The 11,578-nt window shown below is 38.4% G+C and overlaps 1 protein-coding gene across 1 annotated transcript in view; it reads right to left on the bottom strand.

Moving 5' to 3' along the window:
- Window positions 1-618: 618 nt before the first annotated feature.
- Window positions 619-11,578, bottom strand: part of MICU2 (mitochondrial calcium uptake 2) — a 284,103-nt gene continuing 273,143 nt past the window's right edge. Inside the window, exons 10-12 of the mRNA XM_063429809.1 lie at window positions 10,060-10,168; window positions 4,498-4,655; window positions 619-1,112 (exon numbers count right to left, since the gene is read on the bottom strand). Of these exons, the coding sequence (XP_063285879.1) occupies window positions 1,005-1,112; window positions 4,498-4,655; window positions 10,060-10,168 (375 nt within the window). The 3' untranslated portion in view covers window positions 619-1,004. The remainder of the gene's footprint in view (window positions 1,113-4,497; window positions 4,656-10,059; window positions 10,169-11,578) is intronic.

The following is an 11,578-nucleotide window of genomic DNA, read 5'->3' as shown; positions in this document are numbered from 1 at the left end:
AGAAAAATAAAGTGTAAACTTAATTATAATAGTAAAATACATTGTACACTAAACATAAGCCCATTTTTAAATAAATATTAAAGGAATACTACAAGAAATATAACCACTACTAGCCCGCTGCAAGAGTACCCTAGCACTATTCCCGAGTAATTGGGCAACCCGTTTTACAACAGTTTACCCACTTACCCGAGTCCTGCCATGTGCTGCCAAGTGTCCTATTCTGCTGGCTGTGAAAACATCAGGCTTCTGCAGGGCTGTAGAGTCTGGGTGTTGATTCCCTCAGCCATTCATTGGCTTAGGGCATCAGCTGATTGCTCTCAGCCAATGAATGACATTTTGTGCATAGGAATATGCACAGAATTTACATTAACCAGCCCGGACCTCTAGTTATGGAACCTGCCATAGGTGAAGTTACACTTCCATCAGCAAGGGGATTAAAAGCTGTATGTGCAGTGTTTCATATTGAAATGCTGCACATGCAGCCTCCAGGCACCATGACCACTTCAAATCACTAAAGTGGTCATGGTGCTTGGAGTAACCCTTTAATGTTAACATATATACCATTATATCTTGCATACAGTGCAAAATTCCTTTGCCAACAATTAAAAGAAAATTATTAATTTATTTTTCCATTACTATTCAAACTATAGCACACAAAAGCCCGCAGTTTCCTCCGCTGCCCTTACCACCACCATTTTAACCATCATTATTTAAATGATTTATTAGATGTCACATGTATACACTGAAATACCTGGCAGCAGGAAAGCCAACATATTGTATTCAATTACATTTAAAGGAACACATTTAAAGTGAATTAAATCATCTGCTAGATGTATATACATGGTTTTGGCATGATGGATAACTGATGGCGTTTGAGATGCATGCTTTTAAACACAAGTAAACATTAATTAAAGATTAATATGTAAACAAAACCACATGAAAAACCCAAGCAGCAAAGTGATACATGCCCTGATAGACAGGGAAAACTGGTCCCTTCAAACACATTAAAATGGACTCTTTCCACTTTGTGTCAGAACTTCATTTGCTCCCTTTAGGGATTCCCTTTTGACGCACTTCCAGTATCCTTGAAAACCTTGTTGTTGTGGGACATGCTGGGGAAAAAAAAGAAGAAAGTATATAAACTGTGGACTTGTTAGAATTATACGCTTAAAACAAAAAGTATGATTGAAACATTTGTGTGGTTTGTGTCATTTCTACAGGAAATGGAAAAAACTTCATGGAAGCAAATACAGTATTCTTTAATTTGATCATATAAAAAAAATACAAATTCAAACACCATCCAGGAAAAGACATTACGAGATTTCAAAATCACATGTGCATTTATAAAAGTCCAAGCCATCAGAAACGATTACAACCTGCAGCTGGGCTCTGCATGTTCTCATTCAGAGATAAGGTAGTCTAAACCAGAGGAGATGTGAACTGGCCAGTAACATCCTGAAGGCAATGCGGGAAATTAAGACATGGGAGAAGTTTGAGAGGGAATCAGAGGGAGGATAGACATGATATGATAAAGGAAAAAAAAAAAAAAAAACACAACAAAACAAAAATATATACCCTATGTGTCAGAGAAGCAGACAATAATATTTACTGTAGAGAATGATAATCTGCTTTGTACAAAAAAAATACGTATCTGTGTGAAAACACATTCCTACTAGTTCTGAGCAACCACCTTGTTATATTTATATCAGGCATCAGAATACAAAGGCTTGGTGATTACAATGGCAAGAATACAGCTGGTAAATTTCCGAGAGTGCAGTTGTTGTGGACTACATTTACACACCTCCCATGTTTCACTGTTTAGGAGGGACAGTTCCTATTTTGGGCCCAAATCCGTCTGCCCCATTTTTCTTTCCTAAGGTCCCCAGTTTCTAGGAGCTCCGTATTGCTGGTGTGTCTGAGTGTATTACAGAGCTCTACAGCAATACTACTTACAGTGATGTGTCTTTAAAGGGACACTATAGTCACCAGAACAACTACAGCTTATTGAATTTGTTCTGGTGAGTAGAATCATTCCCTTCAGGCTTTTTAGAGAAAAATGCAGTGTTTACATTACAGCCTAGTGATAACTTCACCGGCCACTCCTCAGATGGCTGTTAGAGATCCTCCCTGGGTCATGGCTGCCTAAAATGCTTCCAAACATTCAGTGTCTCCTCCCTCTGCATGCAGACACTGCCTCCTTGACAGTCTCAGCCAATCCTATGGGGAAGCATTGTTATTCGCTCAGACCACTACTTCTGATGATGTCAGTAGACAGAGGCAGTTCAGAGGCAAACAAGGGCAGAAGACTTAAACACAAGTAAGATTTTACTATATTTAGGGTGGCAAGAGGGAACCAGGGGGGCTAGATGATGGTTTTAACACTATAGGGTCAGGAATATAGGTTTGTGTTCCTGACCCTATTGTGATCCTTTAAACTACAATAAATGTGTTTATAAATCAGTCAGTGTAAATGAGATATATTGTTCTTGTTATAAATTACATTTCAGTTGCAGAAATTATTAGTAAGTCAGCTAAAATCTCTCATAGCAGCCCTGCCCATGGCCACACACCCACTCACTCCCCTAAAATTAAAGTGCCCCCTTTGTCAATTTTAAATGTTGGGAGGTATGCATTTACTATAATGCAAATTAAAGAATATTTCAATTAAAGAAGTACCTCTACTGTACAGTTAAAGGCATTAATAAAAAGAGTTGATTTTAACCATGCAATTATATTAATATTTAAAACCTCATGGGACATAAAAGGCCAACACCCCATTCAGCCACTTACCTGAATCCAGCGCCGATGTCCCTCAGAGGTAGGTCATGCTCCGCCCACGTCAGCCAGCGGGGAGACCTAATGTGCATGTGCGACAATGGCCATGCGCGCATTAGACCTCCCCATAGGAAAGCATTATTCAATTCCAGAAGCGCCCCCAGTGGAACTGCAATGTTTTACATTGCAGCACTAATGCAATAGAGGCACTGCACCCAGACCACTTCAATTAGCTGTAGTGGTCTGGGTGACTACAGTGTCCCTTTAACCCCTTAAGGACACATGACATGTGTGACATGTCATGATTCCCTTTTATTCCACAAGTTTGGTCCTTAAGGGGTTAAGGAGAGATCAGTGATGGGCAGTATGGACAGAAGACAAATGTGAGGAAGGTAAGTATTAACAAGTTAGAAAGGCTGAAAAAGAACCAGATTTAGATGAGATAGACTACTCTTGCATGCATTTTTTCCCTTCAGGTTTTCTTTGTGCGTGTATGAAAAAAACTGGATAACTGTACCAGGAAATGCACCAATCAGAGACTTTTCACTGAGCTGTAGTACACTTTGGAGCAAAGGTAAGTGGAAGAAAATTTCCTGGCTGTTGATTGACAACCAGGGAGGGTGTTACAGCAAAGTGCTGACTTCTATGTAAATTAGCACTTTCATAAACTGTCAAAAATATGACAGACTTCTCGAGTGTTCCTTTTAGCAGACTTTCACACCTACATTGAAATATTTAGTTTGGTGTCTATGGGCTTTTTAATCAATCCAGTTTATTACTTGAATGTCTGAATACGGATTGGCCAATGTGTATTGAGCGTGGTGATGAAATCTGTGTGCCAAACATATTTCTGGAATGCTTAATTACTAGGCTACTTCGCCTCGTCTTACTGCCAGGGCTAAAATTTGCCAGTAATGCCTGGAGAATGAGTAAGTAGACAATGAGTGAATGAACAGTGAGAAAGGAGAGAAACACGCATACAGAAAGAAAGTAAGATAAAGGGCAGGGGAAAAATCTTTAGGTTGTTCCTTTAATAATATTGATTACTGTCACCTTGATGGAATAAACGCACCCCCCACTCCCACCAAAAAATCCAATTAAAATGTAAATGTAATTTAGCTCCAGGACAGCCTCCTCTTTGCAGCTGCATTGTGATTATCTCAGTCCAATCCAATGTTTATCATAGAGAAGCATTAGAAACGTATTGTGCATGTGCAGCAAATCACTGTGCTCTGTTGGCAATTCAATGTTTCTCTAAAAAAAACAGGGGTTAGAGTCATCAAGCTGGGCAGGATGCTGCTGAAAGTGAAGCTCTTCATAAGCAAGCGCTTCTAACAGCTGTTTGTCTGACAGCCACTGGAAGTGTGAACTCTGACATTTACACTGTCAGAGAAAAGAGACCGGTTCTATGCACCCAAACCACTATATTAGTGTGCTTTTAAGAGGGCGTGAGTAAATGTGTTTTTGCCAATTTGCTAAACTGTACCACAAGCATGTTTTTCATTCCAACACAGAGACTTATAAATACAATCTGCTTTTTAGCTCTAATTTCCATTTAATGTGTGGACCTTGTCTATAATAATAATAAAGTATTTAACCAGGAAAGGTACATTCAGATTACTCTGGTTTCTAAGTACGTCCTGGGGGATGCTACTTTTGCCCAATATCCTGGGGGTGTTACTATAAGCTCATCGTTACCATTAATTACGTATCTAATATTACCTTTAAGCCTCGATGAAGCCTGTTCTTCAAAACACCTAGAAATTCTCCATGGCTCAAGCAGTTATCTCCATCAAGATCAAAGATCTTGAAGACCGTATCCAGAACATTGTTTGACAATTCTTGGCCGGTTGCCACCTTGACAGCCCTTTTGAACTCCGCTAATAAAAGATAATAAAATAAATTAATAGAGCCAACTTCACTTTCATAATCTACACAATTGTTATGAAAACTGGCATAACAAGACAAGTCGAGTAATTAACCCCTTAAGGACAGAGCTTCAGAAGCTTGACTTACGCTTAATGACACAAGCAATTTTTGCATTTTCTTGCTGTTTGCGTTCAACTGCAATTTGCATCTCTCTCATTTATTGCACCGACACATATTATATACTGTTTTTTAAAGGACAGAAAGGGCTTTAATTTGATATAACATATAAATATATAAATGCTTACTTATTATAAAAAAAATACAGAAAAATGCAAAAAAAATGAAAAATATTGTTTTTTTACAGTTTTTGCAATCATAATGTGTGCATAATTAGTGCAGGTTAAGGAAAGTAATTAAAAATAAATTCATTTATTTGTTCTGATTTACAGAATATATAATGTGTCTGGGATTTTAAGTTTTTTTTGGTAGTTACAGGTCACAAAGCACAAGGAGTAAAATAAAATTTTAATATGGAGCGATTTTAGAATTTGGTATGTTTGTCTTGTAAGCCTAATAGCCATAAAATAAAACAAAATTGCCACACAAAAGTATATATTTATATAAAGTAGACATCACAGGCTATTTACCTAAGGTTGTTTTGACACTTTCTACGTAGCCATTTTACCGCCAACCTCTGCTAAATATTGGAGTAAAATTGTGTTTTTGGGGGGTTTTCGCACACAAACGTATAACAAAGAACTTCTCATGTGTATTTTGTAAAGTTGTTGTGTGCTATTCCTGTACAAAGTTTTATTATGTGTTCAGTTACTTCTGCTGAGTACAACGGTACCCCCATTGTATGTCTTTGGCACTATTTTGTGAAGCTACAGTGCCATATAGGAGACCTGTCCTTTTCAGTATTCACAGTAGAATTTTTGAGAGACGGATATAATGAGCCTATGCTTCCATTTGGGGTATTATAACAGTTTGACTGTTCAAAAACCCCCACAAAGGCCTACCATTTGTAAAAGTAGACACTCCAGGGTATCTCATAAGGTGCATATTGTGCCTTAACATGCCCCCATTTTTTTACCATTACATGCCAAAGTATGTGGTAAAAAATAATTTTGTGCATTTTTTACATACGGATTGCATTTTTGCTGGGCATTTTGTATATTTCATATGTGCCACTAAGTTCAAACCCCCCAAATTATGCTCAGCTAAGTCTTCTGAGTAAAAGGACACCCCCATTGTATGTCTATGGCACTATTTCGTGAAGCTACAGTGCCATATAGGAGACCTGTCCTTTTCAGTATTCACAGTTGAATTTTGAGAGACGGATTTAATGAGCCTATGCTTCCATTTGGGGTATTATAACAGTTTGACTGTTCAAAAAAAACCCACAAAGGCCTACCATTTGTAAAAGTAGACACTCCAGGGTATATCATAAGGTGCATATTGTGCCTTAGCATGCCCCCATTTTTTCACCAATATATGCCAAAGTATGTGGTAAAAAATAATTTTGTGCATTTTTTGACATACGGATTGCATTTTTGCTGGGCATTTTGTATATTTCATATGTGCCACTAAGTTCAAAACCTTCAAATTATGCTCAGCTAAGTCTTCTGAGTAAAAAGACATCCCCAATGAATGTCTTTGGCACTATTTTGTGAAGCTACAGTGGCATATTGGAGACCAAGCCATATCAGTTTTTACAGAACTTTGAATTTTGACGCTGGACCTATGTGCAATTTCCAAGCATCTTCGTAAGTTTTAAATTCAAACTACCCCACAAAGGCCTACCATTTCTTAAAGTAGACACCCCAGGGTATTTCAAAAAGCATATTTTGAATCTTAGCGTGGGATAATTTTTCCGCTAGCTTGTACCAGGTGTAGTGGTAATAAGCGTTTTTTCTGCCTTTTTGACACACAAAGTGAGTTTGCACAGTATATTTTGCAAACCTTATGTGTACCACCACTCTATAATACTTTATATGTTGCTCAGCTATGTCGGCTGAGTACAAAAATACCCCCGTATGTACCTTTGCCAGGTATATGTGGACATCGGAGGGGCACATTTGGGACACAGCCATTCCATTTTTTTTCAAACTTTAAATTTTTACGCTGTGCCCATGTCCCATTTTAGAGTATTTTACCAGGCTATATAATCCAAATACCCCATAAAGCCATACCATTTCTTAAAGAAGACATCCCAGGGTATTTCAAAAGGCATATTTTGAACCTTAGCGTGGGATCATTTTTCCGCTAGCTTGTACCAGGTGTAGTGGTAATGAGCGTTATTAAATGTATTTTTTTACTTTTTAAAACTTTTTTTACTTTTTAAAACTATTTTTTAAACTTTTGTTTTGCTTATTCATTTTTTTAAAGTTTCCTAAACTTTCGTAAAACTTTTTTTTACAGATTTAACATTTTTCTAAGCTTTTTCTTTTACCGTTAACCCCTAACTAGCAGTAAGCAGCACTAACAGTAAATTCCCCATTTTCCCATAACTCCCACCCACCCCAGCTAGCAAAATATTTAATTATACAATATTTAAATTAGTTAATTAAATTAATTTAACCCCTGAGGGTTAAAAAATAAATAAAAGTTAATCGTCAGGGGTTAAAAAAAAATTAGATCACAGTATAATACTGTGATCTGTATTTTGATCACTGTAGGCAGTGATAGACTGGCAGGCAAGGGGTTAATTTTTATTTGGACTGGGTAAAGGGTTTATTTTTTTTATTTTTTACTTAAACGTTATTAAAACTTTTTTTTTTACTTAATTTTTTAACTTTTTAAAGCTTATTTTAAAACTTTTTTTAACGTTAACCCCTAGTTAGCCTAACACTAAATCCCCCAATTCCCCACTAACTTCCACCCTCCCCAGCTAGCTAAATTTATAATTTTAAAATATTTAAATTAATTAATAAAATAAATTTAACCCCTGAGGGTTAAAAAAAAAAAAAAGAATTAACCCTCAGGGGTTAAAAAAAAAAATCAGATCATATTAAAATGTAATCCCTGCCAATTGATCACTGTAGTCAGTGATCAATTGGCAGGGAAGGGGTTAATTTTTTATTAATATGGGTAAAGGGGGGTGGGATTTTAATTTAACTTTTTTTTTTAACACCAGGGGGCAGGATCACTGAAGATCCGTCTCCCTGCACTTCACACTGAACCCGGAAGTGCAGGGAGGCGGAGGTGAGTATACAGAGCACATGTGCCCGCTCTGACATGCTGTCAGAGCGGGCACATGTACTGGGACAGCCCGATCCGGTGCTCCCGGTCTGCCTCTAATGCAGAGGCAGACCGGAGCACCATTAACCCCACGATCGCCGCGATTGCGGCGATCTGGGGTTAATTTTACCGCGTGACGGACGAGGTCCGTCACCCGTCGTTAAGGGCATCCCCAGGATGACGGACCTCGTCCGTCACCCGTCGTGAAGGGGTTAATATATATCTGTCAACATATACAATATGCTTTAGGATGGCTACATTGAGAGTTATTTAGTTTTCACGTTTGGGACATTTTATGCTGCCCAACTTAATAGTGCTTATTTGTTAAACTCAAAGGTTTTAATAGGTTCCATAGTTAAAGCAATAACCAAATGAGCAATTTCACCATTTACGTTTCTGTTATGTTATTAAAAACTATAGTCATTAAATTTGCCTTTTTTGGGAAAAGTACACACAATTAGAAATTCTGATTGTGTGTGCCTTAGAAACGTTTCAACACTTATTCAAGGTTTTCATAAAGACCTCGGATAGGGGTCAAAATGCTGCTGTTCCTGAGCTACACTTTATTCCATTATATCTGCTTTTGAATAGCGCACATTCCTGGATCTCATTCTTTGTTGGATTACTGCATGGAGGTTGTCATTTCGGCTAAACACCTTGTGGTTAATATGTGGATGACTGTTTCCAATGTTCTTTTCATACCATGTGGCTGTAAGTAACCAAGGATGAACCCTGTGCATTTGCACTAATCTTAACAAGCTTTGGAATCTAAATAAAGGGGTAATACAAGAGATGTTCTCATTTCTCTCACAAAAACACACACTGCCTGGCCCCCAAAAAAGTCGCCACAAAAAAAAAAAAAAAGGTCACACACTCTAATATTTCATTGGACCGCCTTTAGCTTTGAATACGGCAAGCGTTCGCTGGGGCATTGTTTCGATAATCTTCTGCAATGTCACAAAATGTATTTCCCTCCAGTGTTGCATTAATTTCTCACCAAGATCTTGTATTGATGATGGGAGAGTCGGACCACTGCGCAAAGCCTTCTCCAGCACATCCCAAAGATGCAAAATGGGGTTAAGGTTTGGTCTCTGTGGTGGCCAATACATGTGTGAAAATGATGTCTCATGCTCCCTGAACCACTCTTTCACAATTTGAGCCCAATGAATCCTGACATTGTCATCTTGGAATATGCCCGTGCCATCAGGGAAGAAAAAAATCCATTGATGGAATAACCTGGTCATTCAGTATATTCAGGTAGTCAGCTGACCTCATTCTTTGGGCACATAATGTTGCTGAACCTAGACCTGACCAACTGCAGCAACCCCAAATCATAGCACTGCCCCCACAGGCTTGTATAGTAGGCACTAGGCATGATGGGTGCATCACTTCATCTGCCTCTCTTCTTACCCGGTTGCGCCCATCACTCTGGAACAGGGTAAATCTGGACTCATCAGACCACATGATCTTCCATTGCTCCAGAGTCCAATCTTTATGCTCCCTAGCAAATTGAAGCCTTTTCCCCCCCCGATTAGTGTCACTGATTAGTGGTTTTCTTAAGGCTACACAGCTGTTCAGTCCCAATCCTTTGAGTTTCCTTTGCATTGTGCATGTGGAAATGCTCTTACTTTCACTATTAAACATAGCCCTGAGTTCTACTGTTTTTTTTTTTTCTACGATTTGACTTCACCAAACGTTTAAGTGATCGCCAATCACGATCAATCAGAATTTTTTCCGACCACATTTCTTCCTCGAAGACTATGGTTCCCCACTATCCTTTCAGTTTTTAATCATGCGTTTGACAGTTCTTAACCCAATTTTAGTAGTTTCTGCAATCTCGTTGGATGTTTTCTCTGCTTCACCCTTCTCAAACAGACTGACATCTTTTCCACGACCACGGGATGTGTCTTTCGACATGGTTGTTTAAGAAATGAGAAGCTACTCATTGCATCAGTTGGGGTTAAATAACTTGTTGCCAGCTGAAAGATAATCGCCCATGCAGTAACTATCCAATAGGAGGCTCTTACATATTTGCTTAGTTAAATCCAGGTGGTGACTTTTTTTTTGGCCAGGCAGTGTATAATCCTGAATCTTTAAATTAATTTAAATAGATATGTAGTCTGCCACCAGAGTGTCTTTCCAAAGCAAATTCATTTTATGATATTGAACACTTACCTAACTTTACAGCTCTGTTTGCCACACTGAACATTTTCACGGTGATGGAGAAATCTTCCAGGTTATTCATGAACTTATAAAAATTTTTAAATTCTTCCAAACTGATGCTCTGAATGAAGACGAAAAGGGTATTAGCAAACATTCTTTATAAATATTGAGGCATTTTTGTTACACTTCCTATTGAATGCAAAGACGTTTCAGGCCTGATAATCTGCCAGGTTGTTTTCTTCTATTTTAAATGTTAAAGGAAAACCATAGGGTCAGGAACACATATGTGTATTACCGACCCTATAGTGTTAAAAAAAAACTATTAGCCCTCTACCCCCCTTTAAACATACATTTTTTTGTAGTGCTGCACGGGTCTGCCAGCACTGACTCTGGCCCCAATCTGCCTCCATGGCACATCAAAACGGACACATTTTAGCCAATCCAATTCTTTCCTATTGGCTGAGATGGTCAATTCTGATGATCTCGGCCAAGAAGGTGGGGTGGGAGGCAGAGCCAAATGCCACCCTGGCCAATCAGCATCTTCTCATAGAGATACATGGTATCAATGCATCTCTGAGGAAAGTTCAGCGTCTCCATGCACACGTTGTGCAGCACTGACCAAGGAAGCACCTCTAGTGGCCCTCTGAGTGCCTGCTACTGTAGGTGTCCATGGGCAGTAATGTAAACACTGCGTTTATCTGAAAAGGCAGTGTTTACAGTAATACATCTGCAGTGACATGCTAGACACCAGAAAAACTAAGTTAACGAGGACACAATAAGCAAACTGTCCTCTTCAAAGTTGTGTGTGTAAATAAGGAAACCCTGAAACCTATACATGCAGCAACATATTTATATGGATGCAGGACTTATTACTGACAAATTACGTAATGGCGATAAAAAAACCAAAACAAAAACACAAGACCAAATGTGCAAACCGCTGCCCTCCATGGCCATTCAATCAATGCCACAAACACCTGAATAAATGTTTTGAAAAGAAGTTTGCTAAACACCATAAAAACTACAGCTTATTGTAGATGTGGATATGGTGCTAGAAGTCTATGCTTAGTATCCTTCTGATTTTTGGCAAACTATTTTAAAGTAGTTTCATAGTTTCATCACAGCAACCCAAGCACATCAAGTATACCTATATTTGTATGGTGTAAGGAAGTACTATGTGCCTGCATTGTGCAACGATAGGCAGTGGTTTGCCTGGCTACACCAGGATTTAGTTGTACCAAACTCCAACTTCTATGTTGTTGACTAAAAGGTGGCATTAACGGTCATTTAACATGTTGGAGGCATGTTCTAACTGACCTCCATATCACCCCAACAAACAATATTTAAATAATGGTAAAATATATGGACTGCTTTCAATGCTCTATTAGCTGAATTTTGCGGATATTTAATCCATTTTAAATTATATTTTGCAATGTCAAACTGAATTGTTCCTGTTGGCAAACACAGGGATTAAGATGACTTTGATTTGTTCAGATTGATATGTTCTACTGCGTGTAGATTAATGAATGATGGG

The sequence above is a fragment of the Pelobates fuscus genome, chromosome 1 (assembly GCF_036172605.1).
Source record: "Pelobates fuscus isolate aPelFus1 chromosome 1, aPelFus1.pri, whole genome shotgun sequence".
NCBI classification, from domain to species: Eukaryota; Metazoa; Chordata; class Amphibia; order Anura; family Pelobatidae; genus Pelobates; species Pelobates fuscus.
The sequence above is the reverse complement of the archived record's forward strand: the minus strand, read 5'-3'. Positions and strand labels throughout refer to the sequence as shown.